The sequence below is a fragment of the Notechis scutatus genome, chromosome 5 (genome assembly GCF_049901735.1).
Source record: "Notechis scutatus isolate UNSWTSFEM ecotype Mainland chromosome 5, rNotScu1.2, whole genome shotgun sequence".
In the NCBI taxonomy this organism is placed as follows: Eukaryota; Metazoa; Chordata; class Lepidosauria; order Squamata; family Elapidae; genus Notechis; species Notechis scutatus.
Window position 1 is genome coordinate 29,002,978 of NC_142013.1, and position 21,671 is coordinate 29,024,648.

General features: G+C 36.1%; 1 protein-coding gene and 1 long non-coding RNA gene across 2 annotated transcripts in view; one reads left to right on the forward strand and one right to left on the reverse strand.

The window, feature by feature from the left end:
- Nucleotides 1–8,129: 8,129 nt before the first annotated feature.
- Nucleotides 8,130–21,671, reverse strand: part of GAP43 (growth associated protein 43) — a 72,113-nt gene continuing 58,571 nt past the window's right edge. Inside the window, exon 3 of the mRNA XM_087966397.1 lies at nucleotides 8,130–8,915. Coding sequence (XP_087822523.1) covers nucleotides 8,827–8,915 — 89 coding nt within the window. The 3' untranslated portion in view covers nucleotides 8,130–8,826. The remainder of the gene's footprint in view (nucleotides 8,916–21,671) is intronic.
- On the forward strand, nucleotides 14,996–17,219 carry LOC148130420 (uncharacterized). Its single transcript, XR_015749773.1, has 3 exons — nucleotides 14,996–15,228; nucleotides 16,452–16,529; nucleotides 17,113–17,219. It is a non-coding gene; the product is annotated as an uncharacterized LOC148130420 (long non-coding RNA).

Below are 21,671 nucleotides of genomic sequence, written 5' to 3' on the forward strand. Positions count from 1 at the left end.
GTTGTAGCAAGTTTCAGCAGAATCTCATCTGCCATCTCATCGTTTCAGATTTAAAAGCCTGATGATGGCAGATGAGATTCTGCTCATCCTGATTGCTGGGAGTCAGGATGAAAAAAACCATTCTGGCACGTGGGAAAATAGCTGCCCAAATTTAAATCTGAAACCACTGTAAAAGTCTGACCCCAGACGGACACAATACAGAAGCCTGATGATGGCAGATGAGATTCTGCTGAAACGTTGCTACAACTTTAAAAGAACTACAATGACGTGAAAATACCCAACCAAGCCGAACACCATACATGTGATACCCAAAACTTAAGAAAACATGTATATATATGTATATATATGTATATATATGTATATATATGTATATATATATATATGAAAAATTCAGTATACACACAAACACACACACACCCTACTTGTTTTATTTTTCTAGGTCCAAAAACAAATTACCATTTTCAGGAGGAGAAGAATGAACATTTTGTTTATGTGATTACCATAATTATATATTGTGACAATTTAATGGCACTATTCTGAGCTACAGTGCTAAATTAATTAATTTAATCACAATTTATCCAATGTCCTTTCCAATCTAAATCCTAAGTCAAAAGCTATTCAGCTACCCTTTAGGCATACTTCTTGTATTGAGAAGGGTTTGGTGGACAAGGATATCAATCAGTGGTGGGATTCAAAAATTTTTATTACCGGTTCTGTGGGCGTGGCGTGGTGTGGCATGGCTTGGTGGATGTGGCTGTGAAAGGATACTGCAAAATCCCCATTCTCTCTCCACCCCACTAACCTGCTTTCCAGCTCTGTTCTCCTGTGCAGGGCAACCAAAGAAGACCCAGCTGATCAGCTGGGACTTGGGAGGCAGAAAATAGAGGGGGCGAGGGCAACCAGAGGTGGCATTTGCTGGTTCTCCGAACTGTTCAAAATATCTGCTACCAGTTCTCCAAACTACTCAAAATATCCACTACCGGTTCTCCAAACTACTCAAAATATCTGCTACCAGTACTCAGAATTACTCAAAACTTCCACTACCGGTTATCCAGAACTGGTCAGGACCTGCTGAACATCACCTCTGATATCAATGCAAATGACCTAAACATAGATATATTTTAGGCTGGTAGTCTTAGAAAACTGTGGGACTTAGGCTCCTTAAAATGAATGTGATTTACACAATTTCCTCTGTAAAAAATATCTTCCAGATTCTCTGAATGCTATCAGGTTCAGTCTTATTGACCTACTAGATAAAACTACAATGTTAAATTAAATTAGGTGTTAGATTTATGTCCCACTTCCTTTTAGGAGATTAAGGAGCACTGTCTCACTCCCCACCACTACTTACCTGTGAGGTATATTTTGGTGAAAGAGAGAGATTGGTCCAAAGTCACCAACTGAATTTCCATTGCTAATGGTAGACATGACACTGAGTTTCATCAATCCAGCACATTAAACATCATAATACACTAACTTGTGTAGTATCCCACAGTCCGAACCCATTTCAATCATATTACTTTTCAAAATACAGTTACTGAGCATTCATTGCACCCTTTATGACATTTAGCATCTGTATGAAGCCACCATAAATGTTCAGCAAGAATTTTATATTCAGGATGTCATCAGAGTTAAAGGGAGCCATGCAGATGCTGGATCAACATCTGCAAACAGTAACAACTTAGGTGAGGGTGAATAAGACTGAAATGCCCTCAAGATAGAAGTATTCGAATGTTAAGAGTCTGGATCTGAGTACTAAGTAAACAAAAAAAATGCTGTGCAAGAATATTTCTTTTTCCTACTTTGGCAAACTGGAAGCACATAGAGTTATTGATGTAAATACAGATTTATTTACAATAATTCTTCAACAGAAGTGCATAGGCTATTGTGACTTTTGCTTTGGCAATTTCTTATCTGAATCACTACAAAGTGCTTTTGCATACTTCTGCTCTTGAAGAGAATCCAGAATCAGAAACACACAAACACACACAATGCTGCCATGAAACCAAACAGAATAGCTTTCATATAATAGTGATATTTCATTAGTTGCACATTCATTTCTGAGAGATGAATTCAATACGCTAGTGTTAATTTACAAAGCAAAGCTGAAAATAGTTCTGGACCTAGCACCTGACCCCTACTTTTTGGGGGGGGGGGTTGTTTGGGGGAGAGTTAGTGCCTTCAAGTCATTGTTGAATCCTGGTGATTGCCTGAAGTGGTGCCTGCAGTTTTCTTGACAAGATTTCAGAAGAGGTTTGCCATTGCCTGCTTTCCAGTGCTGAGGTAGTGGGAGTGTGGCCCAAGTTCACTCCAGTAGCTTTCTGTGTTTGGACTACAGCTTATGATCTCTAGCCTGGTACTTTAATGACTACACCAAATTAGCTGTCATGCCTTTGAGTCAGTATTGATTTTTGGTGACTGTGTTGACTTGTCCCTGCAATTCACAAGGGTTTTTTTGGGGGGTTGATTTGTCATTATCTTCTTCCAAGGAATGAGAGTCACTGGTAATGGCCTAAGATCATCCAGTTAGTTTTGGTCTAAGGTGGGATTAGAATTTATGATCTCCCAAATTCTAGCCTGATGCCTTAACTTCTACACCAAACTGGCTCTTTGACCAGGGCCATCTATAACTAATAACTCTCAGACTAAAATAAAAAAGTGATCCATTATAAATGAGTGTATGTCACTGATCAATGTTCATTATATTAAAATATAATATAAGATCTCTTATATTGTAAGGCAGGGGTCTCCAACCTTGGCCACTTTAAGCTGGCTGAGGAACTCTGGGAGTTGAAGTCCACAAGTCTTAAAGTGGCCAAGGTTGGAAACCCCTGTTCTAAGGCATGTATATCTGCTACAGTATTCTCATTGTGACATCCCATGCTATTGTAAACTATATATCTTCAATAAATGGTTTAACAGACCCATAGATTGTAAAATGTTTGCAAGTGAAAGATGTGAAACAACACAAACAAGATATGAAAATGTGCAAATATATTTCTCCAGAAAAGTTTTCAAGTCTGTGATGCTTTCAAAATTAAGTTACCTTGTCCAAGTCCAACATCTAGAATAAGATTTTGTTGTTATATTCCATATCTCTTCTGCTAGAATACTTTCAGAATGATCATTAAAATGTTTTCAAATCTCAAGCAAGTTTTATTGCAGTTTTGTAAGTTCCTTGTATTTTATCTTAATTTTTATATAAATGAATAATATATATGGAGCTATGTGCACTGTATTCAATGTCTCCAGATTTGTCCTTTTTACCAGTCAGGCTGGATTATGTAATAAAAGTTCAAATAAGTTCAACTGCACAATGAACTTTGCTTTCTTTTGCTTTCTTTTGTACAGAAAACAGTAACACTCTCTGAATTTTACTTACAGTCAAAATTATGTCACAGCTCAAACATCCAGTATCTTAATAAAATTTAGAATGTAACAGATAACTTATTACTACGCTTACTACTACTTTTAGGAAACAACATTCATCTGTGCCTCGTATCCACATTAATTTCATCTGCTGAATGTATATAGTGCATGAATAAGGTCCTGGCAATCATCTTGATCAGGATTTGATCATGGGAAAACGTAATAGTTCTTTTTGAAACTCTCTGAAAGACTGTCATACAAAAGACAAGCCAGAAATGTTAAGAGCTGTTCAAAGAAATAAATGGGCAAAGAAATAAAGGGTTTAAATTATAAGCAGGTAGATTCTGTGGGACACTAGGAAATGTTTAACAATAGACAGAATGCCTTGAGAAGTGGTTGACTCTCCTTTAACAGGGATATTTAAAAACAAAATGATGGTCCGATTGTCAGGTGCTAATAGATTACCAAATTTTGGAGAAAACATTGGACTTCAAGACCCTTTTTCATCCTTACAATGTCTTCTATGATTGCATAATTCTATTTTTAAATTAACAGAACCCCTTATCTTGTCCCATATCTGTATTTGGAAGAGAAGGGAACATTTTTATTTTTAATAATTTTAAAGTAATTAAAAATAAAATTATTTTACATAACATCTACAATTTGCACTATTTTCTGTGAAATGGGTATTTTGGAGATTGCAATTTATATTTCATAAATTTTCAAATTAAAATGACATTTGAGTGCCATCCTTAAAGCTTTCCACACAAAGGGAGGATACTATGTTCCTGCCGCAATTAATTTTTTTCTGGCCAAGTCGCTAGCACAGCTTCTTTATGGGATCTTGCTTGGACCCTCAGCTTCGTGTTTCACACCATTGGAAAAAGTTTCATCCAAATTTATTAGAGCAATTCTCCAGATCCTGGGTTGTGTGTCAAATGCACTTCTGCGCCTGGAGACAGGATTGACAAAAGTCGAACCAAGAATCTGTATAGTGTCTTTAAACCTCTGGCTAAAGTTTAACTTCTTTCCACAAGACCTTGCTCCATTAATCCTCCAAGAAATCCTCCAATTTTCCTCAGCAGGGATCAAGGCTGTCGAGTCCAACTTTGCCAAACTAGGCTTCTCCCCAGCCTCAAAGTCAAGTTGGACTATGACCAAGCAAAACAAACCTTGCGACAAAGGGCAGAGGACATCGAAAGGCAAACTGACTTAGGGAAAGCTCCATTGTTTTTGGCTCCAGACATATTGTTACTCCTGCCAGCTATCTTAGCCAGTTAGAATGGGCAAACCATCAGAAAGCATTGCCGCTCACACCGTGCCATGCATCAGCAGTCCTGTACAGCAAATATAAAAAGATACCATTGACTGGAAAACTCTGTTCCTATGGCTCAGGAGAGGTGGAGACTGTTTGTCAGATACTCCGATGTTCCTTTTACAGAGAGATTAGAAAAAAAACCATATCCTTCCAATAATTGGTAAGGATCCTGGCTGTTCTGACACTCCTTTTCTCCAGTGACTGCTTAAGGATGAACAGTCCATAATTACAGTGCAGGTGGTTAGATTCTGTGCAGCAGCACTGGGGATTCGTGGAAAACGGGTGTCTAACCCACCGTAGCTATTTTATACAACAAATGTAGCAAGCTCTTTGCACTGCTTATTCCTTTCCCTTTTTGGTATTAAACTGACTACGGGTCAGAGTTTATGAATTGTAATTTTAGTATAGTTAGACCACGTGTAATTGACAAGACTGGATTTATCATAGACTTTATCTGTCATTTATTATTTTATTATAGAATTTTTAATTGTATATTTGCTGAGTGTTTTTATTTGTTCTGGTCTCTGACTGTAATAAACTGAATTGTAATATGTGTAGACAGTTTTCAGTAGTCATAACAAGAAGGCCAGAATAAGAAGACCAAGGGATCACATTTAGTCCCTAAAAGAGTGTCCTGTTTAAAAAAATCCTGTCAAGATGTTTCAAACATGGCCTTACACATGTGTTTCCTTCCAAAGTCCAGACAATTTTTTCTCCTGATAACATCTTTTTGATGTTTCAGTTATGGAGCTTATCAGTTTATCTCCTATCATATCAAATGTGGTGTTTGTATAATGCAATTACTTTGGATCATGGGGGCTATTGTTTCCAGCATTATTGAGAAAGAGACCTATTAAAAGGCTGGGAAACAATTTGGTCACATTAATCAGACCAATAAAAGGCCACTACCTGGAGCATTTATGATCATTTAAAGAGCTCTTTTACAGAAGAAACCTTAAAAATTGTTTCCCAGCAATACAATTAAACTGCTCTCCAGCTAAGAAAAAGAATGGCAGACACCAGATAGAAAAAACATGCTTGAGGCTGTTAGGTTTCATCAGATAAGAAAAGCTGGTTCTGCTGCATGTTCAATAATGAATTCTGACAAAAAATGTTAGATTTTGTAAAAGATTCTTGAGAACTGATGGTCCTCAGCTAGATAGCTGCTACTTGAAAATAAGGATATATTTTTGAGTTTACAATTTACCAGAAAAAAGTTTATTTTTTTCTTTTCTTTTTGAACATTTCCCCAAAGCTTGGTTTTGATTAGTGTTGGTGACACATTTACAGTGAAGATAGCAAAGCTTTAATAGAAGATATTCTACCATGATGTTACAGGTCTTAATTCACTGGAAATGTTTTCAACAGCTAGACTAAGATTTTAAACTGAAGGGGCCAATGTGTCTTAATCATTGTGTTTTTCAAAGCAGTTCATGTTTCAGTTCCTGATGAAAGTTTTCCTTTTTTTCATTCTTGTAACACAACATCCTTCCAGTGGAGGGCAATGTATACCTTCAAGAATATATGTCTTTACGTATCTGTTACCTTTAGATTTGTGTGTAATTCCTGCATCCTACCCTGCAGAATTTTTGCTTTCCCCCCCCCAGCTTTTAAAAACTTTCCATGGAGCTTAGCTATTTTTCTTCTGACTTTTCTACTCCTCCAAATATATAAAGTAAATATAGCTTATTTCTCTTTTTAACACAGTCATGCATAAATGCGTACCTCTTTTATTTAAAATTGCATAAAAGTATCAACCAAATTTTTGATTGTAGGAAATTGGGAGTTAGTCTTCTATATCTTGATACTTACAAAATGCCCTTACACGAATTAGTAATCCCATTTGTAGAGCATCTTTAACCCAATCAGCATTAAATTAAACTAATTGTATTATCACTTAGTAGTCATTTGGATATTTTGTAAAAGCCATGTAGCATAATAAAAATAAACCAGCATGAGTGACATTTCAATATTATGGCTTGTATGTTCATTAGATCTCATAAGCTATTTGAATTAGTTCTAATTGTTTTCTTCTTGAAATTGGATTTGAAAAGATAGAAGTATACATACAATCAGTTAATAGGTGAACAGAAGTTGTTAATTCCAGAGGAAGGGCTTGGACTGCCAGCCTTGAATTGCAATTGCAAGAAAGATTTCAACATAGCAGCACCAACAGCTGCACGTATATATGCCCAACAATCATAATTAAGTGAAATGGAATTAGGAGATATAGTACCTATAGAATGAGGGTTCCTTGGTGCTCTCCAAGCTTGCTTGTTTTCTTGCAGACCCAAAGTAGATAATTCTACAGCTATATAAGCTATTAAAGTGCTAGCTTATATACCTGTAGAAATACAATCACTTACTGGCTTTTCATTTCCTTATCCTCACTTCAGAACTGTATTCTGTAGCTACTCCTGATACTAAACTACAATTCCCATCTCCCTTGACCGTTGGCCATAATGAGTGGAAGAGATGGGATTTAGAATATAGTAGTATCTAGAGGTCTACTATAGTTTGGCTCTCTAGTCAACTTGAGTAATTTATCCAATCCATTGAAATTAAGCCCCTAACAATCTATAACACAGAAGTTTACAGTAGATTGAAAACTCACTAAGGAGTAATCTAGATATCAGTGCTATCAATTCAAAATTAAGGCCATTGTAAAATATATGAAGCATCTTTGAATTAACAAGCAGGAAAGAAAATAGTTCAGGAATACATATAATTACCACAAGTATTCTTCTGTAAGGATATCCTACTATGCCCTATAAACCCTGTACTCTTTAAGAGTCTTTCTCCCAATCCTTATCTGAAAATAGGGAGAAAAATTTAGGCTATACATAAATCATCATCCAAGTGAGGTGTGATCTTAAATATACATAGCTAAAAAATGTAATGTCTCTTTCAAATCCAGGTTAACTCTTTGTAACTTCATGGACATTGTTTTCTTGGCATCAGTATAGAATTAGTCTGCGAATCTTCTTATCTAGCATAGAAAGAAATAAGACTATTCTATGATAACTGAAATATGCTATCCATCTCTTCAAATAAGATTTGATGAACAAATCAAATTAACTCAAATAAACACTAGAAAAGGGAGATTGCACAAACTTCTTTTCAATTAATAGCTTCCTCCCACATTTTACATAAATAGTTCTGTATCTCAAAACACAAATATATTCTTCCTGCAGTAATGTACAATACTTACCCTACTACAAACAAAAATATGTATATATCTGATCAAGAGCTGTTATGCCTTTCCTATGTTCACTTTTACAAAAACTACCCTACCTATACCACTGTTCGTACATATGTAATTGGATGATTGGTCTCCAGCTGTTGTCTTTAAAACCTATGTAAAGCATTTTATTCATCAAATATATTATGCATGGGGGAAGGGAGAGAGGAAGAGATGGTACAGAAATGCATCACAGTGACATCATTATAATTCTTCTCCTTTATTATCATTTGTCAATTTGAAAAAGGAGCTGGGAGTCACAAGTTACGCTAATTGGCACATTTGCTTTATTTTATTTTATTAAACAAACTGGGCTTGTATTCTCATTCTGTGTTTTTCCCTTTTCTCTCTCTTTTTTTTGTTTTTTGTTTTTTGCTTTGTTTGTTGTGTCTCCTGTAGTTCATTCCATCATCACATTGAAATGGGGAGAAAAGAAAAATGTTTGTTCTTTTTTTTTTTCCCTCTCTTAACTCACTCAATAGATTTGGACTCCTCAGAGGAACATAACTTTGCACACACACTTGGAATAGAGAAAAGGGGAGGCAAGAGAAAGAGCGCACTCGTGGTGGGCAGACAAACACACACACACGCGCAGATCAAACAATTCTGATACAGTGCAAGAATTTTCCCAAAATGATTGAGTCATCATTACCAAAAAACTCGCCATAACAACACCAAGAAACAAAATGTTTAAGCCACACTGTTTGACTGGGATTTTTCCTGCTTTTTTTTTTCTTTAAATGTTTGCCACACAGAGAGAATAGAGGTGGAAGGGTCAGAAAGGGACGAGGACAGACAGATTTACAGGTGAAAGAGGGAAAAGATTGAAACTAGGAAGGGAGGGAAGATACAGGAAAAAGGAGGGAGGGAAGGGCAAGAGGAAGTCATTTCTTAATGTTCAGGCATTTTCTTGGTCCGCCTTGCTCTCCTCTTCTTTTGCTTCTTCTTGCAGGGCACTTTCAGAAGGTTTGGTTTCTTCTACAGCATCTAAGAAGTATAAATAAATAAAATTGTCAAGGAAGTATATGAATGGAATTTAGTAGTTTTGTTATTTTTTTAAAAATGGGAAACTTTTTGCAGAGTACAAAATAAACGATGTCTTAACAGCATTGCTTTTGTGATCACTAAACTGAGCCGAAGACAAATTGCAGGTCTTTTTTTATATGTTGGGTGAGTGGAGAAAAGGTTTGAAGGACAAAGTGGGAGTATGAAACCTTGGTCACAATCAAGGTATAATTTCTTTTACTCAGAAAGCTTAATATCACTTTCAAACAATATTTGCAGTAATGCCTAACTGTTCTGACCCAACCGGGTTTCCAAAGAGCAACCACAGACAAAAGCAGCAGCCCCCACCTTTTAAGGTTTAATAACGAATTCTGTTCCTTTACAGATAAAAGGCTGCTTTCCACTAATTAGCTCCAACAAGAAAGAACCTTGCCAAGTTGTTCGTCAATGCTGCCAAAAACCCAGAGATAAGAATTAATTTATAAGATTCTCCAAACATGAACTAAAATGTCCACAAGCTGAGCTTCAGAGCTTCTTTGCTTTCTGCAAAGAATGCTTTTTCAAACCTGGCTATTATCCTCTTGAGGGAGGGGCCATTACCTTGCAGCCTTACTCCAGAGTCACCTGTGCTGTTGTAATTGTTCTTTCCTCCGAGTAATCCTTCATGCATGTGCACTTGGCACAGGCTCCTCAGGAGCCTCCTCATCACTGCTGCCAGCCCCCACAATCTCTGAAGGCAGCAGTCCACTCCCTGATGGTCCTGGCCCCTCATCAGAATCCTCACTCTCCTCAGCCATCTGCTCCTGCTGCCGTCCAACCACAACACTAACCTAGTGCAGCCCCAATATTGCCCATAAAAGGATGCAACCTTTAACCTAATGGAAGCTGTTGAACCCCATTGTTATGTGGAAACTGAAAAATTACCTGGGCTTTCAAATTTTCACCATTGGCATTTAAGTTCCATTTTACCTTGCTTGATTGGGTCTCTTCCTGCTCTTTTTTTTCCATACAAAGAGTCACGTATCTGTAAATTATTGCTTCCAGAGAAATTATCCTGCATTTCTTTCCAGTTATCAATATGATGGATGGGAACAAAGATTTAGAAAAGATAAATCTCCCAGATATATGGATTCCTGCACAGATACTTCCAGTCAATGTCGGATGGACTAATGGAATGTCTCAGATAAATCTAATTTAGTTCTTCTCTTTTATGCTTATCTGTTTTGCAAAAAACCATGAAACCAGGATAATTTTTATACTAAATTAATTACATTTCAGATATTAAAATTTAAGGGAATGAGAGGTAAGCCTTTTCAAATAATTTTTTCAATTAGCATATAATTTTCTGGGGTAAATACATTTTTCTGGGGAAAAATATAAGAAAAATAAAGAGAAAAATAACCTGGATAATGTATTCTGAATTCGAAAAATCTTATCAGTTCAATGAATTCGAATTGAGAAGAAATCTGTGAACTAAGGGACTTCATTTGTTCCAGCTCAGTTAGATTGTCTTAAATTCTATATGAAATCCATTTGGAGCATATACTCAGTTTTTGAATGTTTATATTTTTACTAAATTTAGCCTCCCTAAATTTCACTTTGGAAATAATAGTATATGATACTAGCCTATAAAAACTATTTGAAATATGTTCCACCGTAGACATCCCCAAAACATCTGTTCTGCATTGCTTAATATACAATTTTAATATATGAAGCTGTCTGTAAATAAATTAAAAGGACTTTTATTTCTGTTCTTTTATTGTTTTATTCATTTCCCCTCTAAATATCTCAACAATCTACATTTATTTTAAGAGAACATTTCTGCTTATTTGCTTCTAACTGTTGAAACATCTATACTCAGAGCACTATCAAAACTGTATTAAGCATAGCACAAGTAAAATTCTACACAGCTGTCATACTTTCAAGTATAAAAAATTTAAAGGGGAATTCTAAATGCTGATAATCTCTCTTCAACATATGTGGGTCGCTATATAAAGCAGACCTTGAGTAGATATAAACTAGCACAGCTTCTTAAGAATGTCTATTTCTTCCGCACTATGTGGTTCTTTTGAAAGGCAAGGTTATTGTGGATAAGCATTTATTAGTAAATGAATCACAGCTATGAATATAAATGTGGGTGTTTGAAAACCAAGATGGGCAATTTTGTTTCCAGAAAGGGCAGCTTTCTCAATTGACTTTAACCGCATTATATGTTAATGGTTTATAGGCTCCGCTTCAAGTGCTTCTACTGTCTTACACTGCTGAAATTAGGTTGAATGGATTTCCGGGTAAAAGACAGTCTCCTGGGATCTGCCCAGTTCTTTTTGTCTTCCTTGGTTTAATTAAATTGGAGTAGACAACGACACACTGCCTTTGTTACATTTCCTTTCTTTCTTTTTGAAGGCCGATGGCTTTTGGCCTTGGCTTTACATTTATGGTGACTTTAGAATGATTAAACATAATGGAAATACATAAAAAAATAAAATAAAAATCATATGTAGCTCTATGGACTCAGCATAATAGGAAGCTTTGTTTGTAAATTGTTTTCGCTTTTACAGCTGACATCAATAATTCAAAACAACTATAACAATTTCTTTAACATTCAGCATCAACTTCCTGATTGGTATATCTCTCCCTTGTCCATTATTCAGATTATCAAGTCTTAAAACTCACTTTCTCTATTTGCACTTAGAATCTGCACTTGGTTTCTAAGAAAATCTTTTGCTCAGCATTTGACCATGCAAGTGTCTTATAAAGATGTGTTGCTTTTCGCTATGAGTAGTTAAACAAGAGTTTTGCCCCAGACAGACAGGTCTGTTACTCCTATTGGAAAAAGAAAGCAGACCTATTACTTATTCATTTAAATGTATATTTCTTCCTCAGACAGGATACAGTACATGTTCTGGCAAGACCACTATAGACAAACATTAATGCAAAACCACTTTTAAGTAGAGAAATAATTTAATAATGTATTAAACTTTTATAAATGTGTTACACCGGTACATAACATCCCAATTTAACTCAATTATTTCTTGCAAAGATGGTTTAAGCAATTCCATAAGCAAAACCTGACTTGCACATTCTCTGTTCCTCCCTGCCCTCCCCCCAAAAGAAAGAAGTTATTTCGGAGTGCTTGAGAATTCTCTTAGCATGGTATTTCTGCTTATTTTTAATTGGAAAGAGGAAGATCATGCTGTGCTAGAGGTGTTATCCAACCTTCCATCAATCTGAACACCTCCTAGCTTATTGCACATTCCAATTGGGTAAAACATATCCTGTAACAGGAAGAGTTTCCCCATAATCTTTCCATGAGATACATATGAATTATAGAAAGCCAGGGAGGCTATAGACTGCTGGAATGATGAGTGTTCAATAAAAGACATGATATTCCTCTACCTTTCTTCATCTTCAGTCAGCTTGTAATTAAGTGAGCATTTTTCTTCGTACTACAATGTGCACGCATGCACTGCACAAACACAAACCTTTCATAAATATCTTATACTTTCAAAAAAATTTCAAAATCAAATTCTATTTACATCAAACTGTGGTACTAAAGGAAAAATAAACCTGACTGGCACTAATTATAACAGCTAATTCCCTGGCCAAATGAAACCTCCTAAGTTGCACATTCCATAGGAAGGCAGAGCATTTCAAAAATGCCCTGGAAAAAGGTCTTATCCCTCCACCTCATTTTTTTTGTAATTTTTTTAAATTTTTTTACAACAAACATAAACATAAAACAACATATAAAACCTTCTTTCAATTGTACAGTGTGTCAGTTGGTACATGTTTCTTGGGCATAATATCTATAGTCTTTCCCTCAGATTTAAATTTATATTCAAATTATATTAATCAATTTTCCATGTCATGTTATGTTATTATTACATCATCATTAGACTTTAGTCACAAGTTTGCATTATCCTTGTAGATCAAATCTGAGTTTTTACTAATTCTAATTCATATTATAATTCATTCCATAATAATCAATTATAACCTATCATTACTATTGTATTATATTTCCTCCACCTTATTTTTAAAGTGCAATATCATCTTAAATATTGCCTATTTTGCAAAAAATTCTGAAGTTGGGAGGGTAGATAGAAAAATATGAGGGTGATGTCATTCATTCAGATATTCTGAACTTATTTATTATATCTTTATGCCTATTTTATAAAAAACTAATTCTTATATAATCTCCATAAATGTATTGTTTTACCATTTTTTCATGTATAAATTTATGTGTCCTGCACTATATTTATGTGTCCTGCATAATGGAAAAGGTTTTAAAACTCTAAAACAAAGATGTGGAATGATGGCCCTTTATGACTTGTAGACTTCAACTCCCAGAATTCCTGAGCCTGAGTGGCTCAGGAATTCTGGGAACTGAAGTCCACAATTGATTAAAAAAAAAACATCATTCCCCACCCTTGCTCTAAAAGCTACACAACAAATTATTCTCACATATTTGCATGAGGTCATGGCACTGTAAGAATTATTACAGATTGCTAAAAAAAAAAAAGATAATCTGGTGTGAATGCATGAGAAGAATGTTAGATTAATGCTAATATGATAATCTTGGGCAAAGTATATAAACTTATCTACTGAAGTGTGAGAACATTTCAACATCCCACAATGGAAGAAGAACAAATTTAATGGATTGCATCACAAACTTGAAACCATAGTGGATTTGTAGAGCTGCCAATTGTTGGAAAATAATTTTTCTGTTCATACAAAACCCCTGTACAGACATCATTGGAAAACTAATTTTATTTATTTATGGTTTGTACCATTTTATATGTCTTACATCTTAGCATTGCAGAAGATGCTGGGGCCATTTTCCCATAATAGAAATTGCTAACTCATCCTACCTTTTAAATTAATGTGGGAGGAAAATTCCCTCTCCCCTTTTCCAGGTATTGGGAAAAGTTCTCACTTGTAAAAAAAAAAGCTGTTATTCTTTTAAAAACACAGGTTATAAGAGGTCTGTAATACAAAACATACATAATGGTGACTTTCCATTTGTGATGAACACCAGTCTTTCCTGGTTGCTAGATATTTGAAAAACAAAACTTTTCAAAAAGATTTGAAAAACAAAACAAAATCCACAACCCAATCAGTGTGATTTTTCATAATGATACAAAAGGCAAATTATCAGCCATCCTTGTTTTAACATTTTTCTTTCAAAGTTTAAAGTTAAAACCAAAACCATCAGGCGGGAACTTTACATTAAAAAATAGTTCACTATATGATTAATCCATATTTTTCAAAGAAAGATAATGGAATTCAGTTATATGGCACACAGAGCTGTTATCACATTTCTTAGAATACAAATGAGAGAAGGTGCACTTTTTTTGCACCATCCTATTAGATGCCTGTCATTTTGTAATCCATTTACACACTCTCCAAAACCCATCCAAGCAACTATCTCCCTGCTTCCTTAATGTGAACAGTTGGGTGATTTGTTTGGGATTCTTTCCCTTCCCACTTTCCTCTTTTGAAACCTGTGGAATGGAATCTCCATACATGTAAATGTGTAGTAAATAGAAAGGAAAGAGGTGGCAATGCAGGACACGTGCTTTTGTATGTAAAGGGTCGGAAAAGCACAATGAGAGCTACATTGCCAGGCATTTTGCCTATGTCTAGACACCAGCTGCCTTGTTGCCATGGAAATCCTCCAACTTTGGCTGATGAGCAGAAGCAGTAATGCTTCTCCGGAGACATCACTCAAAGGGGTGGGTGGGAGAGAGAGGGGGGAGGGAGACAGGGAGAGAGAGATATTATTTATGAATAAAGCACCTCAACAACATTCAGTTTCTGGGAATGTGGGAATGGTAGTTTCACCCATTTGCTTCCAAAGCCATTTGCGGTACAGAGAGAAGCCTGACAGCTGAGCAAAATAATAGGGAAAATGCTTCACTGCTCATTTCTGAATGCTTCCTGCCCCCTCCCTTCTCTGAGTGCTCATTCACCAGTACCATCAACCTTCTTCCATCAACAGACACCCTAATTGTACTGAAAGAAACACTCAAGGGAGCTGGAAATGGCAGACTGTCAGGTGCATTTAGTGCTATTCAGAGGAAAGTCTCTCCCTGATGAATGCCAGTCTCTCCCTCTCCATTTGCTCACCAGTTCTGAAGAAAAATAACACCCCACTCTCAGCGACTGTGGTGCTGTCATCTTGAAAGCAAATTTCATCAACACTCTTATTTTAGTTCACTCAGCAGGTAGGTGAAAGCATGCAAATGCAATGGGATGGAGTGAGATGCATAGCAGCATAGCAAGAGCAGTATTTCAGGTAAGACACCAAAACATAATTTGTTATTCTCATACATTAAGAATGGGGATATAAAAGTTCCATAAGAATATTTGTTAGATTAAGCCAGTGGCCTAGCTAGCCCAGACTTGTATGACTTTGTCCATTCCTCTCAAAGCCCCAGATTATACCAAATTCCACTTTAATTGTACACTGTAGAAGTGGTCATCTCCATGAACTATACCAGCTCATCATTCTTCTCAAAATTAACCACTTCTTAGTGCTATTGATCAGAAATTTCAATTAATTCACTAAGCAGCACGAAGAAAAAAGATTACTGAACGAATACAAAATGGACTTTCTGTGGCAACACAAACACAAAAGAGACTGCCTTTGTGGGATGGTCCTTCAGCTTTCCTTCATGAGCAAGACATCTCAAAACGTTTTCTAACTCAGACGAAAAGTAAAAGGAACATACCTCCTATTTCATGTATAATAAACAACACTAGTTACTTAAACTTATTTCAATGCTGGCTAGGAGACAGAATTTTCCACACACCTGAAAGTAATACAGTTACTTATGTCACTTCCACATTAATGTGTTACATCACTTTGGGATTGCTTCCAAGCTGACTAATCTTAATGTACTGCTTTTTGAGCTCACTTGGTTTATTTTTTAATCTGCTTTAGTTTACTAACATTGCTGAACAGCTGGCACTTTTATTTTGGTCACTGTAGCCTTAATGAACTTAGGAACTGTTAGGAAATCTAGTTCCTTAACTCAGACTATACTTCAAACAGCAATTTCTGTCTTCTTCCCAAACCCAAAGAGGTTTAGCTTCCTGTTCATGGAGTTTATCCTTTATGTCCAACCTAGCCACAATAACATGCGAAAAGTGTCTCCTTACAAACTTTCTGGCATGCTATTATTTTTTAAATGTTGCAGTTTATTATGGGGAAAGAAGGCGAGTTAAATGCATTTGATAAAAGGTGGCAAACAGATGTGGTATTCAGCAGGTTCTGACTAGTTCTGGAGAACCGGTAGCAGAAATTTTGAGTAGTTCAAAGAACCAGCAAATACCACCTCTGATTGAAGATTTTACAGTATCCTTCCCCTGCCATGCCCACCAAGCCACGCCCACAGAACCGGTAGTAAAAAAAAAATTGAATTCCACCACATACAGAGGCATTTGTGTTACTTTATGACTGGGGAGTATCTCTAGGAATCAATACTGACTGGATGACATCCTTGCACTTTTCTCTAGGACAACTGGAAAATGAGCACTGATTGAGTAATAGTGTTATCTGGATTCCAAGGTCACCAGAAGTGAAGACAATTGAAGGTCAGATTGCGCTTTGTGAGCATTGGGAAGAGATTCTGGTGGTGTGAAAGTGCAGGATTGTCAGCGGCAACCATAATTATACCTTCCAATATTGCCTTTGCTGTTGAGCCAGTAATAACACTTTGCTTAGCGGTTGGGCTTGCCCCATACTGGAGTCATTGATCAGTAAATCTAATTGTGGATGGTGGATATAACACATTTATATAACAGCACTGATGAAAATGCAATTAAACATGCACTCCATGTACATATAATAACTCCCCAGAAGATTGACATGGTTAATACACATTTAAATTCTCACTGAAACAGGTAACCAGAAAGAATAATTTAAAATGTCACAATCTCAATCTGAAAAAAATTATAACGTTTTGCCCATTGCTACAAAATTATTTTTGTAAATGGTCCAAATTATTTACAGTTATAGTTAGAGAGTTTTGAAATGCTACATAGGCTAGAATATATCAAAAGATATATATGCTAGATATAGGTAATCCTCAACTTAGTCATTTCTTTGATGACTGTTTATAGAGTTAAAACGACACATGTAACTTACAAATGGTCATCACGTTTACAACTTTTGCAGCATCCCCAAGATCACATGATGAATATCCAGGCCCTTGGAAACCAGCATGTATTTACGACAATTGCAGTGCCATAGGATGACCGCCATTTGTGACCTTCCAAGACAGCTTCTGGCAAGCAAGGACCATGGGGAATCACTTAAGGACTGCATGATTCACTTAATGATTGCATTGATTTACTTTACAACTGTGGCAAAAAGACCTTAAAGCCAGGCATGACTCAGTTGAGAACTGCTTTTTTTAGCAATGGAAATTCTAGTATCAGTTGTGATCATAAATCAAGGATTACCAGTATCTCAAAACATTTCCATGTCCAAAGTTTTACTTTTACAAATATTCAATTCTGGTGGCTATTAATCAAAAATCAAAATTATTCCCCCCCAAAAAAGGTCAGGGGAGCCAGAAGATTTCAAAATAATAGGATTGTTTTCTGGAAGTCCCAACACATTTTAATCAGATATCTTCTGCAGGAAAACAAATTTCAAAAGAACAAATTTAACTCTTCAAGCATGCAGATACTAATCAGAGCATAGTCACTCTTCAGTGTTTGGAAGAATGATCTGAATAATGCCCCTTTGGAGGAGGCAGGAAAATCCCAAAGAAAATTAAAATTATGCCAAGATGGCTTATGATTCAACATAGATGCATAGAGATATGATGGGTTATGGACTCCTAATGATGTGTTGTTCTAATAGAAGCACCTGTGGGATATTCCTACCAAGCCTGGTTCTGATTTTATCAAAACCACAGCTGTGAACTATTTTTCCCAGCATGACTATATAGGTCTAGATATGTTTCCAGCTGTGGGCTGACATCTGGCAGATGGCAAAATAATGCAGCTTGTACAGACCTTGAAAAGCTTTTTCTACCACATGTGGTTGCTTCATACAGATTATTTTATTTATTTTCTAGCCATTTGGCGTGATTATTCTTAAATTTTTTATTGTGTTTGAAAACTGTAAGGACTTGAGCTAACTTGGAGGCACTGAAATTCTTTTCAATCTGATAAAGCAGAGTTCTCTTTCCACGTACCTGAATAAAACTTCAATTTGCCAATATGAACAAATCTAGATACAGAATGAATAGGATTTCTATACAGTTGTGAATGCTTTCCAAAATTAAGTTGGGGGAAATTTTCTTGCCCAGCTTTTCAATGAAAAGTTAATGAAAGCACTTTCTATCTATACAGTTCTGCAGCTTTCCATTTTTTTAAAAGCACCCTCACAGACTTTTCATGCTTTTGTGCTCTTTCCAGTTAACATCTTAAAAATTTAATGGAGGTAAAGGTCACTTTAACATCTATATAATAATTATAATAATTGCTTTGGTTATCCCATATTGGTTTCTAGTGAATTTCTTGTGCTGTTTTCAATGCTGATTTTATCAAATGGAAATGTTGTATATAAATTGAGCCAATTTAATATACAAATGTTTTGTATATTAAACAGTCCTGTTCAAGTCAAAAATTGATTTCCCCCACAACTGAAAAACCAGTAGGTCAGGGATGGGGAACCTTTTATGGCTCACTCAGGAATTCTGGGAGTTGAAGTCCATAAATGATAAAAGAGCCAAGTTTCCCTACCTCTGTGCTATGTAATCATCTGTGTTTGCGGACACACCTTTTATTGGAATTCATAATTCTAATTACAAGCTATTGCCATAGAAATTGGAAGTAACAGATTTCATCACAAGTCCAAAATTATATTGCTCTCTAACAAGGATATATGACATGCCTTGGGTGGGTGATAAAAATATTTTTCCTTCTTTATTTCTTAATATTTTGACCAGACTGAGTAAAAGTTCTTTAATGATATCAAGATATCAGGTTGCCGCTGTCTGTAGTAAATAGGGCAAAGGGAATGATGCCAGCTTAAGATTTCAGTGCAATTGTTATAAAAACCTTCTGATGCTAGAAGGTATAAATGGATTATTTCTGAGCTTCCCATCAGCCCTGCTGACAAATGACCTACTTGGAAACAATTTTGACCATGTTAAGAGCATATTATCAAATGTATCAATGGTCACAGCAGCATGTATACCCAAACTATATGGGTGTAAACTACATAAACCTAATGGAACTTATTTCAAAGAAAACTGTTTTTAAGCTTGCAACCCTATATATGCCCAACTGCCAATTCTATTCAACACAAGTATGGATAAAATAAATTTATGAAATAAACAATAAATTAAAAACAGCAATTAAAAAGAAAGGTGTATGTTGTAACAGCAAAACCGCAATAAATACTTTAAAAATCATTGTTTCTTAGACTTTTTATAATGCAGGTTTCTGCTGAAAACTTTGGGTGCTGAGACTAGAGTGTCCCCCAAAAGGGCATTATATAAGCTTGAAAAGGATCTGCTCATAGTGGTGGCTCAACACAATAAACAGAATTTCATGGTACACTGAATTCCTTATACAGTAAGAACATGTACAGAAGATTTCCAGATAGAGATTTTAAAACATAAATAGTACTTTAAAGTGAAAACAAACAGGTAAGTAATGCAAATGAATCAAAAGTTGGAGACATTGGATCACTCCCTGCCAACAAATTGGCAGTAGCATTTGGCACAAATTGTTCATTCAGAAGTTATTATATAACTTCAGGAAATGCCACCCTGTTTATATACACTGTGACATACCTCTTACTTGCTTAACAGTACTATGGGTAAACACTGGTCTAATGAATATCAATTGGGTTCCTCTTGGACTGTTTAGGTGTCACTTATAACATTTCACCTCCTGAACCTCCATTAACCAAGAAGCACCCAAGACTGATGCAGAAAGATGCTCATGGAACAATCCAGTCCAGGGTCTCTATCACATGCATGTTTAAGGCCTTGGTCAGAGTGTCTGACTGGCCTTGGAGAAAAATCCAAAACTTCTTCTGGAAGCTAACACGGTCCATATATAGCCTGGGCCACTCGAAAAAAGGCCTTTCTCCTGTGGAAGTTGGTGGTCCCAATGAGTCAGAGAACAACCCAAAAGTGATCTATCCATAGCCATAGGCTAATGGTGATATTAGAGCACATTGCAACTATATGAAGACAAAAAAAAAAATCTAGTGCAAGACTCCTGGAATATCTCAGCCTTCTATCATTTGGGACAGATTTATGGTTGCTGTGGAGACCCTGAACTCCTGAGTTGCCCTGCCTTTAACATCACTGGAAGGTTAAAGTCCTCTAGGGTTATCAGCCTCAACTACCAACCTTGCAAAGGAATACTGCAGCTCAAGCAGGGATGATGCTAGTTAAACAGGAAGGATGGTAAATCAGCAATAGCCCAACTGATCCTGAAGGCATAACTTAAGCAAAAGAGACTCACATCCAATTTTCTGTGGAACAGACCCTCTAAAAGCTCTCAATGATTCATGAATGACAATATAACTCCCTTCCCTGAGGTCCCTGGGGCAGAACATGAAATACAGGTGGGCATATTTCTGAGATATGCCATCCCCATTGGCCCACCCAGGTCTCAGCATGCCAAGCTGGCACCCTGGTCCACATCGCGGATAAGGTCAGATTTATTATACACTAATCTGGCATTCAAGATCAGCAGTCAGATCCAAGGGCTATTGATCTGTCTACCTGGTCCCAAATGCTGAGGGTCACTTTCAAACAGTGTTTCCGGCATCCCCAAGTGCAGTCCATACCCCAAATATATATTCATTTTGACAATGAGTTCTGCCTTGGACAGGCTTTCTATACAAAAACATATGCTTTCATGTTCATGAGGAAAACAGTTCATTTCCAACTCATTTGCCTTTTGCTGTAAACATGGGTTAAAATGAAAGCACTAATATGTTTTCTTTCACCAGTTAATCCTGTGTGGGAGTAACTTAACAGAAAATTTATTTCTTTAAAAGAGAAATATGTTGGTCATCTGACAGCAGATGTCACCTGACAGTGATCCTGACATTAAATCTCTACATTTCCTTAAATAATTTTAGAAGCAACTAAGCTAGCACTTGGTAGTAATTCAAAGTGTTCTTTTAAGTCTGTTAGCTCACCTATGTAACAGTAATAGCAACATTGTCATCAAAAGTAGATGAGAAACATTAAGTTCACATTATGTACTGTGCTATGGTATATTTAGTCATGATTGTTTGGAAAATATAATTGGTTATATGTGCAAAACAAGATCAAATTTAATAAGACACAATACATCCAGTGAGGCTTAGTATTCAGGATAGCAGTGGATAGCACTAATAAGTTACTTATTAGTAGACTAGAGTCAGCCATATTTACCTTATGGAAGTCTAGAAGGCTTCAATAGATGAGGTAATTATGTAACATTCATTTTGGGGATATCTTTTTTTAAGCGCTCTAGGCCAATTTTAAATGTTTATGTTTCAGAATGACAGAAAAGTACCATGAATTTTCAACAAATAGGATTATGGAGGAGGAGTTCTATATAGCCATAGCCAAATAATTTCCCAATTAAAGTAGTTTTTAAACTTCTTGCTGATTTCATGTACTTGGAAATGTAATTGTCACCTGATTTTAACTTGTGATTTTTTTAAAAAAAAAATTGAACTGCCACAATGAAGGTATTCATAGAAAG